Source organism: Ascaphus truei, chromosome 5, assembly GCF_040206685.1.
Source record: "Ascaphus truei isolate aAscTru1 chromosome 5, aAscTru1.hap1, whole genome shotgun sequence".
NCBI classification, from domain to species: Eukaryota; Metazoa; Chordata; class Amphibia; order Anura; family Ascaphidae; genus Ascaphus; species Ascaphus truei.
The window spans coordinates 215,888,177-215,914,676 of record NC_134487.1 but is presented as its reverse complement, the minus strand read 5'-3'; the positions used below and the strand labels follow the sequence as shown (position 1 = coordinate 215,914,676).

The 26,500-nt window shown below is 41.8% G+C and overlaps 1 protein-coding gene across 3 annotated transcripts in view; it reads left to right on the top strand.

Annotated features, from left to right (window-relative positions):
* GABRP (gamma-aminobutyric acid type A receptor subunit pi) overlaps positions 1-26,500 on the top strand; it is a 239,878-nt gene that overhangs the window by 43,567 nt on the left and 169,811 nt on the right. The window contains exons 7-9 of one of the 3 annotated variants that reach the window (XM_075601664.1): positions 2,982-3,134; positions 7,073-7,266; positions 9,820-10,221. In XM_075601664.1, the coding sequence (XP_075457779.1) occupies positions 2,982-3,134; positions 7,073-7,266; positions 9,820-10,116 (644 nt within the window). In that variant the 3' untranslated portion in view covers positions 10,117-10,221. Of the gene's footprint in view, positions 1-2,981; positions 3,135-7,072; positions 7,267-9,819; positions 10,222-26,500 lie in introns of those variants that run through there. The other 2 variants (XM_075601666.1, XM_075601663.1) reach the window with 2 other exon arrangements.

Genomic DNA, 26,500 nt, shown 5'->3' with positions numbered 1-26,500 from the left:
TACCCAATTCCAGTACTTTGGCCGACATTTTTGTAAAGGAAATTTTCCGCATTCATCGTGTCCCGTGGTCCATTCTCTCAGATCGGGGTACTCAATTTGTTTCTAAATTCTGGTGTGCATTTTCCCAGAGGTTGGGCACTACCCTTCTTTTCTCCTCAGGCTACCATCCTCAAACTAAGTGGCAGACTGAACGTATGAACCAGTCCCCTGAACAGTATTTGCGTTGTTTTTCTTCAGACTCTCAGGATAATTGGGCTGAGTTACTCCCTTGGGCTGAATTCGCGATCAACTCTCTTAAGAACGAGTCTACCCAAGAATCCCCATTTTTTTATTAACTACGGATTTCACCCTACTTGTCTTCCCATGCGTCCTTCCAGGTGCGGAGTGCCGGCAGCAGATGAGAGGGTATCTTCCTTACAGGAGTTATGAAAGAGGATTCAAGCAGTTCTTCAAAAATCCATGCTAAGGAAGAAAAAACAAGCAGAGAGGCTCCGTCAGGAGGGCCATAAGTTCATTCCTGGAAGGAAGGTCTGGCTTTTTTCAAAAAATATCAAATTGAAGGCCCCAACCCCTAAATTGTCTCCCAGGTTCCTGGGCCCTTTCTCTATTCTGAGACAAATTAATCCTGTGGCCTATCAACTTCGACTGCCTCCCTCAACCATGTTTCTCTCTTGAAACCATTTATCCAATACAAACGGTTCGCTCATCCCTCTCTTTGGCCTCCTCCCCCATTGTACCTGGACAACAGGAGTTTGAAATCCAGTCTATCATTGGCTCTCGCATCTCTAAGGGCAAACTCCAATTTTTGGTCCACTGGAAGGGATACGGACCTCAGGATCGTTCTCGGGTTTCACATGCGGATGTTCATGCTCCATCACTACTTAAACGTTTTCATCAAAAATTTCCCCTCAAACCTTGGTTGGTTCGTTCGGAGTCTGACCCTCGAGGGGGGGGTACTGTAAGGATCCGCGTTGTGGGTATACCCGCTTCCAGTGCCTCCTTACCTTTATTACAGGCCGTCCGGGCTCCCCGGCGGCGTCCCTCACTACTGGCGGCTGCCCCCGCACATCCCGGGCGCGTGCGGACCCAGGCCGCCATTAGTTGGTGCCGTTGTTGCTGTTGTTGCTGTTCATCTGAGGTTGTATTTACCTAATTTTTAGACCTGCTAAGGAACAGATGATTGTTATTATGTCCTAATATGTAAAACCATGGAATTCAAAGAGGGTGTACTTTCTTTTTCACATGACTGTATATATCTTACACATGTAACGTTTTGTAATGAAATGGTTAAGTCCTATACTCTTTAAGGCTATTCCCAGAAAAAATATCAATGATAATCAGGGTCTGGATATTGGCAATGCCAGCTTTTGGAAGGTCTTAAGTATGACAGTGTTATTATGATGCACTTACAGTACATGAACTGAGGATCTCCGTTGTTAGTTAAATGACTAATTACTATATGATTTGCATATGAGTAAGCAAAACGTCCATTAAAATGTTTCGATGCGTAACGCAAGAGTATCATAAGGCAAATCCCCTTTGGGGATACGCATTATAGATATCAGTATGTAAAATGCGGATAACGTTACGCTAAACAATGTATGCACTTCTGAGGATCTACCCCTATGACTCTCTCCTAAACTACAGTAAGTTCATTTATGGGACAATTGTTTAACATTAAAGAGGAAAGATTTTTGTTGGTGCAATTATTTAAGTGAATCCAGATACTCCAATGTATTTTCCCTCTATAGTATATGAAATTACATTTGTATTTAAATTGAAAGCTATAGAAACTGCCACATCTGATACAAGAGGAAGTGATAGGTTGATGAAACTCAGACAGAGAAACAAGCTGGATATTTGAACTACAAACCATGTCACTTAAGGGTCTTAATACTGATATAGCCCAAGCAGCATGTATTACTACTTCTTTGTATTTTTAGATATAGCTTTTAGTTCTCATTACTTCTGCATCATTATATATGAATAAGTCACTTTTTTATATTCACATGGAAATGTGTACAATTATTTTTGAAGGAACATTTTACATTATATATTTTTTATCTCTATTATGCTTTTTAATTTGATTTCCCTCTTCCTTTATTGAATACTTTTTTTTTAATATATATATATTTGTGAAGTTATATGCTTGTTGATATATTCCATTTTTTTGGAAGGTTGAGCCACATACTTCTATGCTGGACTCATTCATTTATATATAAAGAACCTTAGACATATTACCCTGAATATATAGATAGGACTGTATATAAACCACCATTGACATGAGACCAGTATCAGACGCCTAAGGAAGCATGATGTATCCTACTGTACTAAACTCGTAGGGTGGATTTCCCTCAGGTTTGTCAGAGCCCCTGTGATTTCCCAAGGATGTCATCATCGTGCCCCCCTATTCAAAATGCCAGGAGGACAAGGAAAAACCTGTAGAGTCCCAACGAGCAAGAGGCCAGCATTTATCACTGCCTATCTAACAAACATGTCTGTACAATTGTTACCATTATGAGTGGATTTTACCTTTTCTTAACAATTTAAACGAGTACTGTCCTATTTGAGGTTTCTTTTATGCAAAAATAAATATTTGCCATTTCACCATGGAAGTTCACAATTTGTGCAAATATGTACATACTGTATATAAATGCTGCTAATTGCAGTTTATCAGTCATTTCTGTTTGCAGTGCTGGAGTAATCACTTTAACCGGTAATTAATCTCCCTTACGAGTTAACACTCCTGATCTGGGTTTAACTCCTATTTAGGTGAATGGGGGTTACCTCTAGATCGGATGTGATTGAGCAAGTACATTTTATTTAGCCCTTTGCAATTTTTACTCCGATAATAGTACTACAGTAATGTCTTTATATAAATTACCTCAAGTGCAATAATTTACTTGTTGAGTTTGCCTAAACTGTATATATATGTTGATTTGATAATTTTAAATACATTTTCTTTGTATCAACCCAAATAGGCAATTATCCAAGGCTTGCATTGCATTTTGTGCTTCAACGAAATATTACCTACTTTATTTTGGAGACATACATTCCCGCCATCTTGCTGGTTATCCTATCATGGGTATCTTTTTGGATATCCATGTCTTCTGTTCCTTCAAGAACAGGCATTGGTAAGACACTGTGAAATTCCTAGTAAATCATTTAATGTACATAGGATGCCCGATATAATGCTATCCAGTGGTGTAGCTATAGCCCTGGCAGCCTGGGAAAAGCCCGGGGGCCTCGTTCTTGAGGGCCCACTCTCCCCTCCTGTCGGCGCCCCTGTTGACCATCTCTCTCTCGTCTCCCCCAGGTTGAGGCAGGCAAGGGGAGATGATGGTACAGGGCCTCCAGAGTGAAGCAGAGGAGCAGCCAGCAGAAAAGTTAGGAGTTGCACGGAGGCAGAGCTGGAAAGCCGGGAAGCAGCACATCCCAGCGGTCCAACCCAGAAGCCTTTCTTACTTCCGGTGTCTATGCTGCTACAGCGTGCACCTCCCCGGCTGTCCTGTTCTGCCTTGGTGCAACTCCTAACTCCTCAGATGGCTGCTCCTCTGCTTAATTCTGCGGTCCGCTGCCACAAACCATCATCTCCCTTCCACTTGTCTCTATTACACCCTGTACCACAGATAGGCATGGAAAAGGAAGAAAGGGAGAGAGCTGAGGGGTAGAGAGCTGAGGGGGAGAGAGCTGAGGGGGAGAGAGAGGAGGGGGAGAGAACTGAGGGGGAGAGAGCTGAGGAGAGATAATGAGGAGGGATGATCAGGAGAGATGATGAAGAGAGATGATGAGGAGGGATGATGTGAAGAGAGATGAGGAGGAGGGGGAGAGATCTAAGGAGAGATTATGAGGAGAGATGATAAGGAGAGATATCCTGCAATTTAAATTGAGGCAGACTTTTCTCCTTAATCTACGGTATAAGTTCACTTATAATGGGGTCCTGAAAACATTTTTTTGCCTAGGGACCGCATATGTCTAGCTACGCTACTGATGCTGTCACAGAAATGTCAACTTTATACAGTATTGCAGATTTTTTGCATTTATTTTCTGCTTTGCCCAAACTGCTAAATTGTAAGGAAATTCTTCTGTAAACTTTCATTAGGATTAGGTTATACTGTATCTGTAATGTACAGAAGGGGTACATAGTGCACAGATAAAGAAACACAAGTATATTGTGTCATGCTGTAAAGAGTAAGTACTTGTTTTACTGAGAAAGTGTTAAATATATGGAAAAACATGTTTATTTTCAGAAAACTCAACAAAGAACTAATATATTTGCAAATTAGTACATATTTACTAAACGATGCTAACAATAACACACTTTCTGGTACCGGATGATTCCATATTGTCAATGTGCTGTATTATGTACTCTGGCACAAGAAGGAGGTGTCTTATGGATTAGTACTATTTAGAAACATGGTCCAAAAACTAAGATCCGATAAGGGACATATATATATATTTATATTTACATAAAATATAATATTATTTTAAGGTGGTGTTAGTCCAATCTCGACCCTGAAATCTGGGTTTACTGATGAGAGAGAGAGTACCATGTGACTTACAGATGTAGCAAGACTTATTGTCCTAGTGCCGCGAACGAACAAGCAAAAGTCGGTGGCACTGGGAACAGTGTCTGCCATAATAGAACTGTGGGGGGGGGGGATTGATGCTTCCGAATGGGACCCCTCACAGCATTAATCCTTTGGTGCCACAAGCAACATGGTCACATGACCGCATGTGTCCGTGGAACCGAACATTGTAAGCTTTACTACATCTGTATATGCTTCCCCAAACACACCTTTATACAACATGGAGAGAGATACAGTATCTGTTAACAAAAATTAACATACCTGAGATAACTGGGAAATATGCTAATTTCAATCATTTGAATATACTTTACATATCCCAATTAGCAAATTTCTGGGTATCTCAGGTGTCTTCATTTTTGTTTACAGGTTTTTCACCACATTTGTTTGGTGAGGCATATACAATAAGTTACTTGGTACTCTCTCTGCCTCCCACCCCTCTCCAGCAAAACCATATATCAGAGTCTGGATGTTAATAATGACCACTTTAGGTAAGAGATACTTAACGTAAGTGAAGTTATTTGAAGTTAATGCAGGGTAGAGGTAATTTACTGTAACATGGTGTGAAGCCTGTGCTAATGAGATATCCAACAGCTGTTGTTTTTGCATATCCTTTGTGGATATCCATTAACTTCCGGGAAAATAACTGATTTACATTTTTACGGATGAGGGCCTTGGTGCTTTCTCTTTTCCTTAGGATGTTTCCCCTTAACAATAATCTCATATGTTAACAAATATGCCAATTTGTGGTGGAACTGCATAAAATATATATATATTGTAATTATTTCTAGCTTTCACTGGTGAATTTAAAAAAAAAACCTTATTCCTATAGGATAAAAAATATGCATATTTCTCTGAATCAGCTGCATAGATATTTATGCTTGATTATCACCTACAGCAGTGTTTCCCAACTCCAGTCCTCAGGGAACCCCAACAGGTCAGGTCTTAAGGATATCCCTGCTCCAGCACAGGTCAGTCAATCAGCGGCTCAGTCATTTTGACTGAGCCACCTGTGCTGGAGCAGGACTATCCTTAAGACCTTATCTGTTGGTTCCCTGAGGACTGGAGTTGGGAAACACTGACCTTCAGTATTGTAAATAATTTCAATCATTAAGTCAGCAAAGAAAAGAAAGAAAGCTCCCTAATAGCCGCACAAGAGAACTCCTATACCTATATTAAAAATGACTATTTATTAATAAATGATTAAAATATATTTATTACAGCAAAAAACTAACGTGAACCAAAGTGATTAAAATAAATTAAAAACGGAGGAGGTAACTGTATGCCTAGTTCAAACTAACAGTGTATGCTAGGAATAACTATTTTAGAATGTCCCACTGCTATATGATTATACTAACAGTGGTAGTTATACCAATACAGTTCTATATAGTTTGAGGACTACACCTAAATGGAGAGTATAAAATTCTAAAGTAGTTATTCCTAGCATACACTGTTAGTTTGAACTAGGCATACAGTTACCTCCTCCGTTTTTAATTTATTTTAATCACTTTGGTTCACGTTAGTTTTTTGCTGCAATAAATATATTTTAATCATTTATTAATAAATAGTAATTTTTAATATAGGTATAGGTGTTCTCTTGTGCGGCTATTAGGGAGCTTTCTTTCTTTTCTTTGCTTATCATTAACCCCATCCCTGCCAGCACCACCTCCGCACTCTTATTGCAGTTTTTTGTTCCGTCACCACACATTCACAATTTATTGGTTCCCCATATCTCCATTGGTGTAGTGCAAGGCGCACAACTTGACCTTTTTAAGCCATTCTATCTTCCTCTGTGCAATCATTAAGTCAGCCTGTGCTTGTGGTGAACAATAATCAATGGCAGCATAATTGTAAATGTTAGAGAGACCAATTTGTCTATCTGTATTTATGAGAGAGTATAAAGATACAGTATGCTCACTGAGTATCTTCCATGACATTTCTAAAATAATGCTAGAATATGGGGAAAGTAATCTGGAGGATAAAAGCAGAGCACAGCTGGAAAAGGATTGGGGATAACACTCTTTGGTGTTAGCCCCAATCCTTTTTCAGCTGTGCTCCGCTTTTATCCTCCGGATTACTTTCCCTGTTATTGACCGGCGTGATGCACGCAATCGGATTAACTACTTTACATGTGAGTACTTTATTTTCTCCATTAGTCAGTTGGGGAGAAGTTGACCAGTACAAGTGCTACTCTAGGGGAATTTATCCTAAGGTATATATTGACAAGACTATTATATCAACTTGATCATACAGTACCATATGGATAGTCATGATATTTAACCCCTCATATGAGTTTTCTATGCACTGTGTCTAAGAGCCTCACTAGGCTTGATCAAACTTCATCCAACATACAATCATGTTTATCATTCAGAACTTTATTTGAACTATATGGTCTCTCTTTATACTGAGCACAGAGATTTGGAACTTGTTTCTATACACTAATTCTAGAATATGTTTTGTTAAATTATTTTATGATTTGATTCTAGGAGTCACAACTGTGTTAGCCATGACCACCATTTTGATGGGTTCTCGAACATCTGTGCAGTCTGCTAACTGTATAAAAGCCATTGATATTTATCTTGGAATCTGCTTCAGTTTTATTTTTGGTGCCTTGCTAGAATATGCAATTGCTCACTACTGCTCTGAACAAAACTCTGCTGCAAAGCAAGATGAAAAAAAGGTACAGTAAGCATAAACATCCTATGCAATGGTAATTAATATGCTTTCTTTAAGTGTGTTTGTGCTGAATATTCACAACAGGAGAAACAAGGAAGACTGGAAAATCCTGACTTAGAGACAAAAATGAGCCACCAGATTGCCTGGGCTATTTATTCAAGACATAACACAACTGAAGCCGCAAGATTTTCAAAATCAAAGTAATATCGTTATTGATCATCAAAAGCTTCTGTACGGGACAGTATGGCTTTCATCAATATGGAGAAACGTTTAGAATTGCAGAGTTATAGGTCTTTACTCTTTAAGACATCATTTTTTGCCTTCTGGGGGTTATTATGTAGTTACAAATCATAGCACCAAGTTCTGGCGTATGTTCTGCTAAGCATTACTGCTGAAGCAGGGGTTTGGGCAATTTCCAGACATAAATCCTCTTCAAAGTCTATGGGGATTTCTGGCTAAAAATGGCCAAAATGCCCGCATTCGCATATATAGAATATAGTCCTTAGATGTGGGCTAGACCACGTCAGAAGATTAAGTATAGTCTTCTACTACAATACTAGCAAGGCATTATAATGTGGTCTAGCAGAAGCTAGAACACAAAATGTATTACGCCGTCTTACTACTGTATTTCCATCATATGGAGATTAACTTATTTTAATGTATAGTAAGATGTCAGACCAAGTCTGCCTGACTACGTCTTCTAGAACCGCACCACATTTACATATAACTGCAAGGCATTTTCCAGCTGCTTACTAAAACGGTGGTAGCTGGAACTGTCATCAGGCTTTTTATTTGTAAAAAAAAATCAACAATATATATACCCTATTTCCTCAATTCTAAGCCGCACCTTTTTTTTCCGATTTTCACATGTCTGAAATTGGGGTGCGTCTTAGAATCGATGTATTAAAAAAAGTGTCTACAGTACTAACCCCCTCTTTTCACTTAACGTGTTTCAGGAGAGGTCCCATGTCAGCGGAGGACGAAGTGTGCGGCGGCGGCAGGAGGTGTCCCACGTCTGCAGATGGTTGAAGATGGACAGCGGGCGGGAGTGCGGTGGCGGCGGCAGGACAGGTCCCAAGTCTGCAGGTGAATGAATATAAGAAGACAGCGGGCGTGCAGTGGTGGAGGAGTCTAATATATCATAATAGCAGGAGCAGAGTGGCATAGGGGAATGGCTTGGGAGGTACACACTGTAACACCGGAAGTTGACCGGTGTCTGACTTCCGGTTGCAGTGTACACCTCCCTAGCCGTTCCTCCTATGCCGCTCTGCTCCTGTTCAGCTCTCCTGCAATTATGATCTCCTGACGTCGAACCCCACCGCACGCCTGCTGTCTTCTTATCTTCATTCACCTGCAGATGTTGGACCTGTACTGCTGCCGCACACTCACCCGCTGTCCATCTTCAACCATCTGCAGACGTGGGACCTCTCCTGCCGCCACCGGCCGCTTCATCCTCCGCTGACATGGGACCTCTCCTGAAACATGGTAAGTGAAAAAGTAATTTTCCTCGATTGTAAGGGCCAAATCGATGGTGCGTCTTACAATTGAAGGCGTCTTACAATCGAGGAAATACGGTACATATATATATATATATATATATATATATATATATATATATGAAAGAAAATATGTAGTAGTGCCAAGATGTGTTAAACAATGTGGATGACAAATAAGGAAATTAAAAAATTATTCTTATAAAGATTGTATAAATATACTGTGATTACGTGCTCAATAGTGAACAATTTAAATTATACAACACATCAAAATATGCAACAAAGTGAAAAGAAGTGATAAACCAGTCTTTTGAATGGAAGTCCTTCAATAGTATAACAATGAATACTGGTATGGGGGGGATCTCCGGCAGCTCTCAAATAGGATGAACCACATCCAGGGGATACCTATGGGAAAAGAAGAAGAGAGAGCGCACGCCCCATAGCGTAAAATTGTACATTTATTGGAAAGGAGGGGGGGAGGGGGGGTGAAAATTCACTCACAAGGGTAAATATAAAACAGGCAATTTGTTATATATATCACCGCCACTCTGGTCAGTCAGCATCCAGGATCCGCAGTCCAACTCTCACTTGAAGCTGCAGGAAGATGGTAACTGGTGCAGGACTCCAGAGGCTCCTTTCGGCAAACAAATCAAGTCTTTTGGAGTTCAAACAGTGTCTCCTATAGCAGCTGGCCGCAATGTTGATCCGCACACGATGCGGCCCACCATGCGCATGCGTGGTAACGCAATACCGCTCCCTGACGCATTTCGTCACGTAACTGCGACTTTCTCAAAGGGTTACTAGTGAGAGTTGGACTGCGGATCCTGGATGCTGACTGACCACAAATTTCCTATTTTATATTTACCCTTGTGAGTGAATTTTTGCCCCCCCCTCCCTACCACCCCCCTCCTTTCCAATAAATGTACAATTTTATGCTATGGGGCGTGCGCTCTCTCTTCTTCTTTTCCCATATATATATATAGTGACAAGGTGTATTTGCATCAATTATATTTATATTTCATTGCATTTCTTTGAATTAAGAAGACCTATTTATTATATCGTAGAATCCTACAGAAGAACTTGAAGACACCAAAGTCACTGTGTTTGACAGCTATCCTGAAGAATTAAGCAGGAAAGAAAGTCTAATTGAAAATGCACAAATGGAGTTTGATTCAAGCATGCGCAAAGCAAGCAATGGCACATTGAAATTATGGTTGAAGAACAAGGGAAAAATACGCAAATTTATTATTTTTTTCACTGTGAAAAATCCAGAGAATGTTGATCGTTATTCAAAACTTGTGTTTCCCTTGGTATTTGTCATAATTAACGTATTTTACTGGACCTTTTACCTATACATGTAATGGAGGAATACTGTACCTGTCTTAAATGAAAATGAGAAAACAGTGGACTTTGCTCGTATGCACAAATTACAAATTAAATGTGTTTATTGTCACATGACAATATGACCCATGTTGTATGTATATCTTTATTTATGTAGCGCCAAAAATGTATTCAGCGCTTCACAAAGAATAGAGTACAGGGAATTATAATAATACAATAAGAGTAGCAAAATCAGACAATAGGAAAGTTAATCCCTGCCCCAAAGATTTTACAATCTAAATGGTAAATTGGGAGATTTACACAGACAGCAGGTGATGGAATAAGTGCTGCAGATGGCAGTGCATGGCCACAATAGTTGGTAGGAGTGACGGTGGGTGTGGGACAATAGCCATGAGTGCAGGCTATTGGGATGCTTAATTTCTGTGACGAGTTTTAAGGTTAGTCAGTATTAAATCAGATAGGTTAACAGCATTAACTGAGGAAGAGTAGTTGTATATATGGCTGGGTGTAGGATTAGGAGAGATATCCCCAGCAGCAGGAAGGAGAAGATAGAGGGTGTGCATAGAGGATTTGTGGGGGTGCTTTTTATTGAGGGGTAAAGGAGTTGTTGGGAGAGAGGTGTATAAATAATGGTAGAGAAGAAGTAAAATACCGATGCAGCAGCCGCTCCAAGGTACTGGGACTCACCAGCTTCACAGACGGCTCTTTCTACTTGTATAAATAATGGTGCAGTGAATGGTCAAAGGTATAGTGGAGGGGAGGATAGATGAAATGTGGATAGGAGGGGAGTGGGGAAGTTGGAGAGAATAAACAATTACAAAGGAGTGAAAAAACAGTAAACAGAAAAAGCAATAGGGAGGGCATAGTGAGATGCAGGAGGAGAGACTTCCCAGGTATTGAAGGAAGAGTACAAATTATGAGAGCATTTAGAAAGTCAAGTTCTCACAGTTGCAGAGTTGTTGTTGTAGTGCAGAGTCCAGATCTTCTTGTAGTCTTCGCCTCCAATTCTAAGGCTATGGCCCCAGTGCTCACTGCTGCATGGGCGCCTGGCGGCGCATGCAAAGATTACAGTCGCGATCTGCAGTCTGTAGGGGAGTGTTGGGATTCACAGGGGGGCGCCACCATGATGGGGGGTGCAGCCATGGCAGGGCATATCTGCCCTTCCATTGTCTACCCACAAAGCACGTGACTGCGTCGCGGCACGGGAAGATAAAATTATTGTCTTCCCTGACGGCGGATGTGCCATCGTGAGAGGGGAGCGCACACAGAAGGAGCTACTGGGGTCTGCCTGACTAGAGGTGAGTGTCTGGTATGCGGAACGCATGCTGTTGCGCATGCTGCCATGACCACTGGGGACCTGGCCAAACTCCAGTATTAACTCTACAGACATTTGATATGTGACACAGCAAGATAGACTGACTTAAATACTCTAAACACATTCACATAACTAATAATTAAGGGAGGGGAGTGCCTATTCTACTCAAACATACCAAGGAGTTGTTAAATAGTGTCCTGGAACAGGATTGTTTATTTCTCTGTATTTTTCCTGCTTTCAAGCTGCCAGCCCATCCCAGCTAAAGTTACATGTTTTTCCCTGCTCGGAAGCAGCCAGAGCTGTGTATATTGCAACATAGTTGTTACAAGTAATCTCCTTTTACACAGCCTCTAGTCAGTTGCCCTGGCAACCTGCCAGTACTCACAGTTTGACATTGGTTTAGTCCTCTCCCCCTGCTTTATCTGCACATTGCTATGCCCCTTAGCCTGTTCCTGTCTGACAGGAAAGTGTGCTCCATCTTTTCCAACAAGCAGCCAAAGTGATTAGACACTTCTTCCACTGTTCCCTCAGAAAAGGAAATCCTTTTTACCTTCCCCTCAGAGAAGCACTCCCCGTAGCAGAACATCTTCCTCTCATAGGTTATAGGTTAGAGAAGTTTGTCTATCCACCACCATGATGTTGATCGTGGAATAAAGGATTTTTACTCACCCTGGTGTTCAGCCCCTGCATCCATTCCGCTGTGCTCCGCTCCTACCTCTTCGAGGATTTCAACATCTTCCTCTCATAGGTTATTCTCCTGACAAGAGAAATCTGCTAGCACAATCCACATATAGAACTTATATATTTCTGATAACGTCCCTCAATAAAGTTGAAGAAAATAGAAGGACTTTGTGTGCTTTAAAAATGGGACGAGTTGAGGGCGCATGCGCGAAGGCTAAGGGAATGGATGCCTAGTTTGTGAGCTCCATACCCCTCGGCAACATCACAACATTTAAGTAATATAAACACTAATAAAAACATCTCCCAAAACAAATATTAAAGAAGGGGAAGAACTCAGGATGCAGACAAGACCAAAAACGGGTCGTGCCGCTGCGGTACTCTCGACTTATTTCAACAAATCAGACTCGGCACGCAAAAACAGAGCAGGGACCCCGACACCGCATGCAGAGTCGGAGTCATAGGACGAGCAAGTGCCGGATGAGCAAATGGAGGCTAGGGACACTGAGATGATTACCAGAAAGGTAATGAGGGAATTTTGCAACGAAATTAAAGCGTACATGCACAAGGAGCTATCGGACCTGCGGCGCGACATCAACAGCATTGGTGCCAGAACGGATGAACTGGAAACGTGGCTGGATTCCAAAATAAAAGCGGACCGCAAAAATGATAAAACCACGGCCAACCTACAAGCAAAGATAAATGACCTCTCCAGCAAACAGGAGGACGCGGAAAACAGAGACCGCCGAAACAATATCAGGGTGCGAGGCGTCCCTGAGGAGTTTGTAGATCCCGAGGAATTTATCACAAAATGGCTGACAAGCCCATTCCCGGATAAGTCAGAATTGGACCTGCACCTAGACAGGTGTCACCGGGCCCTCAGGTCAAAACCACAACCAAATGACCCCCCGAGGGATATCATAGTGCGACTCCACTATTTTAAAATAAAGGAGGCGGTGTGCCAAATATCCAGAGCCTCAGGTACGGTGAAGTTTGAGGGGGTCAAACTCCTGATATTCCAGGATCTTGCTCCAACTACGTTGTTCAAACGGAGGTCCCTCATGCCTGTAACCAAGCTGCTGCGGGACAAAGGAATAAGGTACCGTTGGGTTTTTCCCTTCGGTTTGCTTGTTCTAAAAAACGGAACAGCTCACACTTTGAGAAGCCTAGAGGATAAAGACCTGTTCCTGCAAAAACTGGGCCTGAAAGGAGAAACCACTGACCTGGAAGAAGCTGAGGCGTCCTCTCCTGAGCCGGGCTGGAGCAGAGTGAAGAATCAGACGCGAAAACCGCAAGATAAGTCCCTTAATTGATATCAATCAAGGATCAATTAAGTCTTAAAAGGGCATTGCCAGCAGACTGTTCGTTTGTCCGCGAGAGACGGTAATAAAGTTATGCAATTCAAAATTTTGTCCAGGGTTGACGGCCATCTTGTTGTACCAGGGGAAAACTCCTTATATGTTATAAGAAAGCTCGAGTATTGCACCTGTTGATGGAGGAACGTACTGTAAAAGACACTATACAAGCCAGGAGGCGCCCCCCCTCCCCCCCTTGCATTTACCCTGACACAGATAAGTGGCCAGAGGAAAAAAGGAAAGGAAAGAGGGAGCAGCACACAGTCACCTGCAAGGGAGCTCAGACATTACACCAGAAGGAGGATAAGGAGGGAAGCAGAACTTTGGAGAGCACAATGCTGCCTCCCTTGCATCTGAATTTGGGGGACTTTGCCTTTGGTTACACTGTTTTGCAGTTATGTCCTGCATCTATGTTTATGACAAAACAGGGTGAATGGGGGGAAAGGAAGGTCTAACAGCAGTAGGAGATTTACTCATAATTTATTAAGGGGGGATATACGAAGTGGAGTAGGTATTACATGTGAAAGAGTTATGTGCTTACACCCAATTACACAAAGGGTAGTAAGATACAATTACAAACAACCCCATGGTGGGAAGGTGGCAGAACACATACTCTGGACGAAGTCAGCTTTATCTGAAGTCAGACATCAGTAATAACATTACACAAAGTGAATGTTTCCCACAGATAGCCTGGTTAAGTAGCCCAGTTCAATCCAGACATTCTAAAAACGAACACGGTATTACATGGTTTTCAAGGGCTGAAGACAGACGGCTATATACATATTGTTAGTTGCAGTTAATTGCGGTTAGTTCAAGTTAGTTAAAGGTTGATACTGTTAATTTAAGATGAAACTGAGTTATGAGGTACAGAAGGAAGTGGGTGAATATGATTATACAAGGGGCTACATTATACGACCTAGGAAAACTCAGTAAAAACCCTGGTAGCTGGATGGTCTGCGACAGTTTGCTATGTGGCCGAAAAGGTATGTCCTGGCTAGTAACAGGACATGTAACAAAGACCTTTGGGAGGAGCAGGACCAGATAAGACCGGTTAGCCATATGACAATTAAAGGTGTTTGGGATTCCAACGCTCTCCTAAAGGCAAGAGATCCAAAGGGGTCATTGGCCTCAGAAGGATCTCCACAGTTGTTTTTTTTATTATTATTATTTGTTTTTTCTCCCACCCTCCCACTCCCTGGTTGGCCGCCAGATCCACTCGACGCTGGAGGTCATGCCAAATATACCTCCATGAAATGGACAGAAGATGAGAAGGTAAATCAAAATTCTCACACCCCATATTCATCACATTGGTTAAGATAGTTCAGCTAGATATCTGAAAATGGGGTTGATAATCCTATCTCATAATGTGAAGGGGATGAATAGCCCTGGTAAGAGACGAGTGGCATTTGCAGACTATCAGAGAAAACAGGCTGATATTATATTAGTCCAAGAGACACATTTTAGCACTAACAGTTCGCCAAAATACCTGGACAAACATTTCAGGCAATTTTACCTCTCATCTTCCACTAAGAATAAAAAAGGGGTAGCGATTATATTTCACAATAAGTGTTCATTTAAAGCTGAAAAGATAATTAAAGATAAGGAAGGTAGATATCTGATATTAAAAGGCTCAATCAATGGACAAATACTAACATTAGCGTCTATATACGCCCCAAGCAATCACGACCCTACCTTCTTCACGATAGTTTTCAAAAAGTTGAAAAAAGTCGCACAAGGTCCAATAATAGTAGCTGGAGATTTTAATACAACCCTCAATCCTAAGATTGACAGATCGGGCCCACCACAGCGGTATGCTAAAAATATCTCAAACGCACTGTGGCTGGGCCTGAAAGAGAATAACCTTTTAGATATTTGGAGGGAGCAACACCCCTATGACAGAGATTATACATTTTTCTCACACCCTCACTCGTCTTATAGCAGGATCGACTACTTCTTTGTCTCCAGCAGACAGGTCCCAAAGATCTCCCATACCGGGATCCATGATATTTCATGGTCAGATCATGCACCTATAGAACTACGGTGCACACAACTAATTCTAGACAGACCTGGAGCAAACTGGAAACTGAATGAATCCCTTTTGAAAAACCCAGAAATTTCCCAATTAGTAGCTGAAGAAATAAAACAATATTTCAAACTAAACGTCGGTACGGTGAGCTCCCACCTATCCCTCTGGGAGGCCCATAAGGCTACGTTAAGGGGGATTCTAATTAGTATAGCGTCTAGGAGAAAGAAGGAAAGGGAGGCAAAAATCTGGTTGTTACAAGCTAAACTAAAAGACCTCTCAGACAACCATAAACAAAACAATAATCCAACCATCCTTAAAAAACTAAAGGATGTAAAAATAGAATTGAACTTACTGTTAACCTCCCAGGCTGATATTTCGCTGAATTGTTTAAAGAGGAAGTTTTTCAACAAAGCGAACAAGCCAGATACTATGCTTGCAAACAAATTAAGATACAAAATCCCAAATTATAATATCCAAGCTATTAGAAGAAAGTCGGGCACTATCTCCGGAAATCCTAAAGTCATAGTAGAAGAATTTAAACTATATTACGAGAATTTATATAACGGAGATAAAATAGCGCATAATCTTAATACGGAAAGAGCTCGTGGGAATTTTCTAGCAAGCTCAAAGCTGACAAAGCTGACAGATAGGGAGAGAGAGAGTTTGGGCAGAGAGTTTACCTTAGAAGAGATTTCCCTAGTAATTGAAAATTTAAAGACCTCGAAAGCCCCGGGACCGGGTGGCTTTTCAGGCTTATATTAAAGAAATTTAATAATTTACTGGCCCCCTATCTTCTTAAAATGTTTAACGCGGTATTGGCAGGAAGCCCCTTTCCGGAACACATGCTCCAGGCGTCAAAATCAATAATTCATAAACCAGGAAAAGATCCACTTGATTGTAAGAGTTATAGGCCCATCTCACTCATTAATACAGATATCAAAATCTACGCCAAATTGGTTGCCAATAGATTAAGTCAGATCCTACCTAGACTGATACACCCAGATCAAGTCGGCTTCATTAAAGATAGACAAGCGGCAGATAACATCCGACGAATCATTGATCTGCTAGAAATAGCCAATTCAAAAAAAGTACAAGTTATGGTGTTAAGTCTAGATGCAGAAAAGGCTTTTGATAGGATTGACTGGGCATACTTAAAAGATACGCTTGGAGCATTTGGATTCAATAGTAAATTAATAATGGCTATAATGGCTCTTTATGCAGGCCCAACAGCTAGAGTCATACATCAGGGCTTTCCCAGAGATGTTTTCAAGATCAGGAGCGTTACGAGGCAGGGATGTCCCCTATCGCCCCTGCTCTTTGCCATGTGTATGGAGCCATTGGCAGCCCAGGTTCGGGATAACCCGGATATCTCAGGACTTAAAATAGAAAACCAGTCCCACAAAATTGCTGTCTACGCTGACGATGTCCTTATGGTATTGACCAAGCCCCTCACATCTCTCCCTAATCTTTTCAGCTTGTTGGATAGATTTAACAAAATATCAGGTTTAAAAATTAACCAATCAAAATCGGAAGCCTGAAACGTCACTATACCAAAACCAGAAGAAAAACTCATGTCTCTCAACTTTAATTTCCGGTGACAAAGTAAGGCGATCAAATATTTAGGGGTATTTATCACTAGCAATTTCAAAGCGATTTATAAAGCAAATTATCCCAAATTAATTCGAGCCCTGAGGGAAGAGATAAGGCGCTGGTCAAAGTTCAACATTTCATGGATTGGCAAAATATACAGCATAAAGATGAATCTACTCCCACGCATATTGTATTTGTTTCAAACACTTCCAGTGCCTTTGTATTTGAAAGAAATAAGTGAGTTACACGCCACATTCTTCAAATTTATCTGGGGGGGGCAAAAAAGCAAGAATTAATAAGCAGACACTGCTGAAACCACCGACAGAAGGTGGCTTGGCAGTACCTTGCTTGGATATTACCGGACGGCCCAATTATGCCAAATTTCCCAATGGCAGACGAACCCTGATTTGAAAAGATGGGTGGCATTGGAGAGTATTTCTTGTTCCCCATTGGAACTAAGCAACCTATTATGGAACCCAAAAGTAGCAAGAAAAAAAGCTATACACCCGCCGCTATCCTCGATGACCAATTCATTAGCAATCTGGGATGCAGTTAAATTTAAATGTGGCCTTACAACCAAAAACACACTGATGACACCCCTATGGGGGTATCGGAACTTTGCTCCAGGTATGGATAGTACAATTTTTTTATTATGGAAACGCAGCAATATAACACGACTAAAAGATCTGGAGGGTAGAGACAAAATTATAACATTTGAACAAATTAGGTCAAATAAAAATATCTCACACTCAGAATTTTTTAGGTACCTCGAGATCAGAGCCTTCTTTAATAAATCTAACCCACACCCCCATTGACGACATTTGAAAAGCTCTGACTTAGAGAGACAACTACTAAGGGACTCACATCGCAGTTGTATAGAGATGTAGTCGGTTCTTACACCAAGGTTTCTCACAAATTAGGATATATGTTAAAATGGGAGGATGATCTAGGTGAAACCTTAGATTTGGATGAATGGACACAAATAGCAACAGCAGCTGCCAAGAGCTCGATTTGTACAACATTAAAGGAGAACACATATAAGGTCCTGATGAGGTGGTATCTTACCCCACTTAAGCTATCAAATTTTATAAAAGGAAGCTCTCCATTGTGCACACGACAATGTGGAGAAACCGCTGATTTGTTTCCTATGCTGTGGTCTTGCCCTCGGCTAGCTCCGCTATGGCGTAAGATCAAAGATTGGCTGGAGAGGATTTTGGACCTCAAAATTCCACTAGATCCTGGGCTCTTCTTATTGGGTAGAGCTCGCCAGGGTATAGCAAAAATTGAACTCAAGCTAATTGCTCATTTTGTAACAGCTGTGAGGTGTGAGCTCGCAGCAATATGAAAACAAAGTGAAATCCCATCGATCCCCAAAATTCGGAACAGAATTTGGTACGTATGCCAGATGGAAAAATTAACGGGTTTGGTTAATGACACTGGCGAAAATTTCCTAAAAGTCTGGACGCCTTGGCTGGCTTAGACAGATATCCCAGGGGTAGAGAAAACCTCAATATTGCTTTGATAATTGAAGATGCGTTCTCCTGTGATGCAGTAGTAAAGGTGGGCTCTAGATAATACCCGAAGAAGTCTGTAAACACATCGGACGCCGTACTAAGTTTAACCCCCAAGAGTCCGGAGATAAATCGCGGATCCGAAGGCGCTGAGCGGTGTCATAGCCTCCCAACCCCCCCCCCTTTCCTCCCCTCCCTCCCCCTTGTTTCTGTTTCTTATTATTTTATTACACCTTATTAATTATTGAATATTGTTGTTGTACAGTTGAGATGCACGTGAGATATAGATATTGCATAATGCAGTAATGGTTCTGAGATGTATTAATGCTGTGATTTATAAAAAAAAAAAAACGACAAGTTAAAAAAAAAAAATGGGACGAGTTAAGCTTCATGGATTTACTCACATGCTACATATCAGCCTAGGTCCAGAATAATTAGATTTAAGTTTGTTGCAATGGGGGTTAAATTGATAGAAGAATTTATTTCAGACAAACATACCTCTGAAGAAATTTATCAGAATGTTAGTCCAAGTATTCAGAATGCATCTATGTTTAAAGATATTAAAAGATAAAGGGCTCTATGCAGTAAGCGCCGAAAAAGTGCAATCACCAAGGGTACCTTATCGGCATGATTCTGCTGATTTTCCCTTCTCCGTATGCAATAAGTGCCGAATCCCTTCTGAATCAAGCCGAAAACATTTGCTCCCACTCTGCCGATGATTTGCCGATCACACACAGGTGTATAGGCGTGCATGGCGAGGTGGTGTTAGGTTCCCAATGAAACTTCTTGCTGAATCTGCCGAAGCAAGCATGTTTTGGATTGAGCGGCCTGTTTAAAGGCAGCGTGTATTTTTATTCATTCTCTGTGTTGTTGGGAGAGAGAGAGAGAGAGAGAGAGAGAGAGAGAGAGAGACACAGAGCTGGCCGATTTACATATTTCATATTGATTGAGACAGTTGTTGTGTATTGTGAGAGGTTTGTCCTGAGTTGTTTTGTTTACATCTTTGTCTTGTTTTCACTTTGTAAGTGTTCAGTGCGATTGTCTTTAAATTTATTTTCTGTTCTTTGTGAGTGCTAGAGGTATGGCCACAAGGCGTGGGAAGAGTGATGCTGGTGTGAGTGGTACTGTTAGTCGTGTGAGTATGCGTCTGAGTGAACGTAGGATTCAGAGGAGTGCTGTTGCTGCAAGTGTGAATGGTGTTGCTGGGAGTGCGAGTGGTGTTGCTGTGAGTGTGAGTGCTGCTGGTGGCTCTGTTGCTGGTGCTGCTGGGGTGTTTGGTGGTGGGGTGGTTGCTGGTGGCCCGCTTTTGGAGTCTCTTCCATTGGAAGAAGGACAGTCCAGTCAGCAGCAGCCAAGCTCTGGGCCTACACGTATTCGGAAGAAACGTGTGGAGCGGCCACGTAATCCTCGGTTCAATGAAGAGGAAAACACAGTTCTTGTCACAGGGATTCTGGAGCACTATGACTGTCTGTATGGGCATTTACTAGGTAAGTCTATCTTTGCATTGATTCTTTAAAGACATGTTATCCTAGGTCATGTGAGATGTCTTAATATCAAAATATTATTCTATAATATCTATCAATTAAACTTAATTGTTACACACATATTCCTTCATGCTTTAGAACGACCATAACAATCAGTCTAAAAATGTTGCCAAAGTTCAAACAATATTCATGCAAGCTTCCTTACATTTGTATGTTTACACGTAAATGCTCATGTGGTACACATATTACACCTTAAACAGCATGTTTGGTATCTCTTTTAACAGCTAGCAGTTTAGGAAACTGATCGTTTTTATAATAATAATTAACGTCATATATTTTGTATGTATTTCAAGGGCGGACAAGTTCAGCATCAAAAAAAAAAATGTGGGATCAAATAACCTTGTCTGTGTCTGCGTGTGGGAATCATGTCAGGGACCGGGCGAATTGTAGGAAGAGATTCGATGATATCAGGGCAAACTTAAAGAAAAAAATACAAGCACAACGGATGCATGCTTCTGGCACTGGAGGTGGCGCGCCAGCACAATCTCTAATCTTAACTCCATTGGAGGAGCAGATGCGGGAAAAATTTCTTCCTAACGTCGTGGAGGGTTTGCCCGGGGACAGAGATATCGGAATTTATTCTGCTCCATTTCCACCAGGTGACAAATGTTACTGTACTAGGCATGACGTAGGTTACAGTTCTTATCTATATTTCCGCTGCAACTTATACTTTCTTCCCAATATAAGCATACCTACATATATATCTGTATATATGTCTCTCTCTCTCTATCTATCTATCTATCTATCTTTATATCTATATATATATACACATAAATTAGTGATAATCTATGTTACACCTATAAACAGGCCATTACTGCCTCATCAAGTCTTGCATGGAAGATAGTGCATTCAAAGGCCAACATTCATAATTTGCACAAACACATTTCGTTATGTTTAATTAAAGCTCTTTTTTCGCTTCATGTAGTATACTGAGAGCATAAATAGGAACATGTACCATATGGTATTTAATTGTGTTCATATGTAGCTCACTTCAGATTTGACTTTCGCTCATGTACCATTGTGTGAAACCAGCTGCAATTAATATGTCATCACAGCATAGAGGAGAACACAGGGGTTGGGGTTGGGCACCGAGCCAGATCACAGGGTAATTTTATGGTCAAGTCTTGTGGGACGCCTTACACTACCGACACACTTTATTTCAGCACGGCTAGCACCGCAAGCCGGGGGATGCCCCGGCGTGCTAGCCGCACTCCCTCAGTGTGCCGCGCATCACCGATGCGCGGGCACGCGTCATCAGGTGCCTGTGCCCCCTGCACGCGCGTCCAGGGCTCCCCGAGGCAGCCCTGGTGTCCCGCGATGTGGGGGACGGCGGCAGAGGGTTCCGGGGGACCCGGCGGACCCGGCAGCGGGAGTGAGAGCACTCCGATCGGAGGGCGCTCCTCCGCGGCTTTGGCGCGCGCCGGGCACCCTCCGGCGCGCGCCAGGTTACTGCTGCGGCCGAGACCGGGCAAATGCTCGAATAAACTCGGCCGCAGCAGTAGGCTAAGGCCCCGCTCCCAGAGTCAGCGCGCCCGCACTGCATACAGGCGGTGCGCTGACATACACAGACCGCGATATGCGGTCTGTAGGGAGCGGGAGCCGGAGCGGGAGGTGGGCGGGATTGGGAGGTGTGAGTGGGAGGGGGGGCGTGGCTTGAGCGGAGGGACCCGCTACTCTCCCCCCCCCTCCCTCCACAGCTCGGGCTGGAGCTGCTGATTGAAGGTAAGCAACACACACACGCAGGCACACACACACACACACGCAGGCACTCATACACACACACACAGACAGACAGAGGCAGGCACTCACACACTCAGGCACACACAGGCACACACATACACACACACACAGACAGAGGCAGGCACTCAGGCATACACACACGCAGACAGGCACGCACGCACTCAGACACACACATACACACACAGACAGGCAAGCACGCACTCAGACACACACACAGACAGGCACTCACGCTGCTGTCACTCCACACTGCTATCCACTCCCCGAAGCCTCTCCTCCTCCCGAAGCCTCCCCTGCCCATTGGCTTACAGCCACACCACGTGACGCGTCAACGCTAGGGAACACCATTTTCTTGTGTCCCATAGCGGCTGACGCGCCACAGTGTGTAGTAAGCTGTGCAGCCAGGGGGGACCGGGACCGGCTCCGCAGGATTCCCCTGCTGGTGGGGAACTCGCGTGTGGCCGCCCACGCCAACGAGCGCAGCGTGACCGAGGCCTTACAGGTGGTAGAAACAAAAGGTCAGGGTGCTGTCACGTCTTGGGGGAGGGACTACAGTTTTTAGAAGCTGAGAAGGTGAACAGAAGTTCATCACATTCATTTGAAATGGTAATTCTATGAAGACTTTCACCCACCAGGCCACTATATATGAAAACATACGTTAGTCATTCGTTCACTCATATCTTCTTTTAACCTTATAGATACGCCACATTATCACACCAGTACCATCTGTGAGCGACACACTGCATGTGTTGATGAGTGTCAGCCACATTGAGCGCTACACCTGCTTCTCTTAAATATTCACACAGATCACTAATAACATTCATTCACATTTCCACAATTAGGTACTGAATTATAAGCAGAGTCAACTTTGCTGTCATGGTAGTGATGTACATTATTATTGTTAGATGACTACACAACATATGCAGTGTATATCCAATAGAACACTTATTTTTAGAATGCATTCCTGCATGAACATTGTATGTTGTATGGTTTTTACAATAAATGTGCCAATTAGGTTCACATGTACATTGATGTTAAGATGGATAATATATAGCTTGCCAGAAACATATTGTCATTTCCTTATGTGATGCTGATATTTAGCCATAAATTCTCCCACTACACAAACTTAATGTTAATTATGTACACATGTCAATAAAATTCTTATGTTATTCTTCTATATAGTTGCTCCAAAAGCTCATGTGTCACCTGACACTGAACATGTCTCATCACCTGGCTCATCCAGCTCATCATCAAGCATGGAAGGGGAGTGTATGAGGTGCAGCACATCTAATGTGTACATTTGTAGATGTTAATTTGCCATGCTAAATAAATGCCTTTCACATGTAATTAACTTCACATCAGTTATTGTCACAGAAGATGTAGTGTTTCCTGACAACATGTATTGTATGTGTTGTTAACTATCAGCTAGGAGTTGTGAGGTTACAACAACCTTTCATTCATTCTTCATTCACACTGAGTCGAAACATCATTGTTACTTCAAGCATCAACTTTTAATTTGACACAAATGAAAAATTATGGAAACATGTTATGTGTTACACTGTGAGAACAACTCTCATTATATTGAAAAACAAGTGAAAGTTCCATGGCAGTTCATAATGTCTCTTTATTTGTAGAACCAGATGTTGCCACTCAAGGACAAATTCACTCAAGTGACCATGAAGATGTTCCCACTCCTGGATTAACCCAGCATTGAAGTCCTCCTGCTCGTGACACCTACTCAGCTATTGCAGCTTCTGAAGAAAGAATCTTGGGTGAAGAAAATCGTCGCCATTCTGAAATGATGTCAGTGCTTGAAAGAATGATATCACTGCAGGAAAGGACAATATCACAAATGTCACAAATTGAAAGAGTCATCATCCAAGTTCCTAAAGAAATACAAAATGTAAACAGGACATTACAAGCAATAGTTGTGAATCTAAGCCAAACAAATCAGTTGTGAATTACTGCAAGAGAACAACAATTCCACTTTACCCCATCTGAGGATGGATCTTTACATGCTGCTACTTTTTCTCCAGAGTCATCAGTTCTTCATTCCCCAGTTGTGGATGATACCGGTACAGTAGGTGCAAGTTCTGTGCAGGTCCCTGTCAACATCCAACCACTTACATCTGTTCAAAATCAGGAATGGACACCTACAAATGAGACACGAAAAAGAAAGTTAGGGCAACAATTACTACTAACCAGCTTTTGGAAAAAGATTAAAACACCAAAACAAGAAACTGCTCCAACCTCAGTCGTGCAATGTTTAGAAACTGGTTCACAACTGCCACAGGCCACACCCAGTGCCCCTGAAGTGTCACAGCCCACTCCCAGGGTCCCTGAAGTGCAACAGCCCACACCCAGTGCCAACGAAGTGCCATAGCCCACACCCAGTGCCCCTGAAGTGCAAAAGCCCACACCCAGTGCCACTGAAGTGCCACAGCCCACACCCAGTGCCCCTGAAGTGCAACAACCCACACCCAGTGCCACAGAACTGCCAAAGGCCAGTACAAGTCGTACAGTTAAGGCCAAAGTACTTGGCAAAGGGAAAAGGCAAACACAACAGCCAACAAGCAGGCCTGTGACTCGCTCTCAAAAGGATAAACAAAAATAAATAATCACATTCACTAAATGTGTTGGTGTCCTGGTGGTGTTTACTGCAGACTATTTCATGCATAGTGTATGTATGATCATGTACAGATGCTTGCTAACATTCAAGTATGTCCTTGTACACATGAATGTTTAGAAATGTTCACTGACTGAATTAAGGCATATTTAATAACATATGAATATGTATTAATCATCAGTTGATTAATGGTACAACATTACACACTTGCCATGTTTATAGAAGCTGACATTCACTTAGCTCTTGTTCAAGATGAGATGTATGTGGGTTTGTTTGGTAATGTAGATAGTCATTTCATGCTAATATTATTGACATACAACTTTAAGTAACTACCCATATAACAGCATACATTTTGATGTTGTGTTTTCTGGTGTCTTAACTCTGTAACACATTACTTAATCTTCTTTCATAGTTCATAATGTTGGCATGTGATCATATATGATTTTTGGTTACAATAACAGATCTGTAAGTGTCTCTGTTAGTCTCTCTTGATATATACATAGATATAGATATATATATATATATATATATATATATAAATAAATATATATATAATTAGATATATATATATACATATATCAACATATATATTTATCTATATATAATTAACTATAGATTGTGTGTAGATATATATATATATCTATATATCTATCTCTATACTATATCTACATATCTATATATATCTATATATATATATCTATATATATATATATATATATATATATATATATATATCTACACACAAAATATAGTTAATTATATATAGATAAATATATGTTGATATATGTATATATATCTAATTATATATATATATATATTTATTTATTTATATATCTATATCTATGTATATATCAAGAGAGATTAACAGAGAGATTCAAAGAGAGAGAGAAACAGAGAGAGAAAGAGAGATAAGCAGACAGAGAGAAAAACAGAAAAAGAGACAAACATACAGATGTGTGTGTATGGTTACATCTAGCTAAGTGTAACCAGAAATCTGTTCAGCATAGCACTGTAGATGATTTCACACACATTGTTATTGTAATTCAAAGAGTCTACTTGTTTTGCACATGTTGATTGCCAAAGCCGAAAGTAAAGTTTTGATTCCTGTGAAAAGAGTATCTTACCCAAAGAATTTCAGCCAATTATTGTAACAAATTTCTTGTGGGAGAAAACCTAGGCGTATATGTGACGATCGAGAGCATTTGGCCCGGGATTAAAGGGGTTACACCCCAATTGGCCACCCTCTACCCTCACCTGGGAAGCAAGGGGTTAACTGGACTGAGGTCCAGTAATGTGTTTTTACCTCGCTTGATCACTTAGCAGTCAAGTTTAACGTTAAGTGGTGTGGGAATAAACAGTTCTAGAGCACCTAGAAATAAAATTATTTTTGCCCCTAGTTCCTAGGCCTCCCCCCACTCGACCACAACCGGGTCCCCGAATCCTGGACCCCCGATAAGGGTCAAACTGAGAAGAGCGGGTCGCGCCATAGGCTCCAATGGCGGCGGCAGAAACAGCTCAAGAAAACGTCTAAGTGTGAAAAGCTGAAAAGTAAGAATCCATATCTCCGGTTCCGGAGGGTCCAGAGGGCCAGCATTTGGGGTACCTGTAGTCACTGCTCCGGCATTGCTGCAGAACCATCCTTGACCCTCTTGGACCAACCCAACAGAGTATGGACCCCCTTGAAAGTTTGGGACTTTTCCCATAGACTTCAATGGCGGCCAATATCCATTGACCGACTATGGCGGAAAAACCCCATTGACTTCAACGGCGGCGTGGCCCCGTTGAAAGTCTATGGCGGCGGATTCCCATAGCCGCCAGCAGCGGCGGTTTGACATTGAAAGTCTATGGTGGTGAAGCCCGTTGTTTTCAATGGGGATTTAGTGAAAAACTGTGATTTAATTTACAGCGGAATTTTTGTATTAAAATGAAAAACGGTTTAAAGTGTATTTATGTAACTCCGGTTCCGAAGGTCGTAGCAAGTCTCAAATTGGACCATAGGGTGTTTCAGTTCCGGCATTGAGA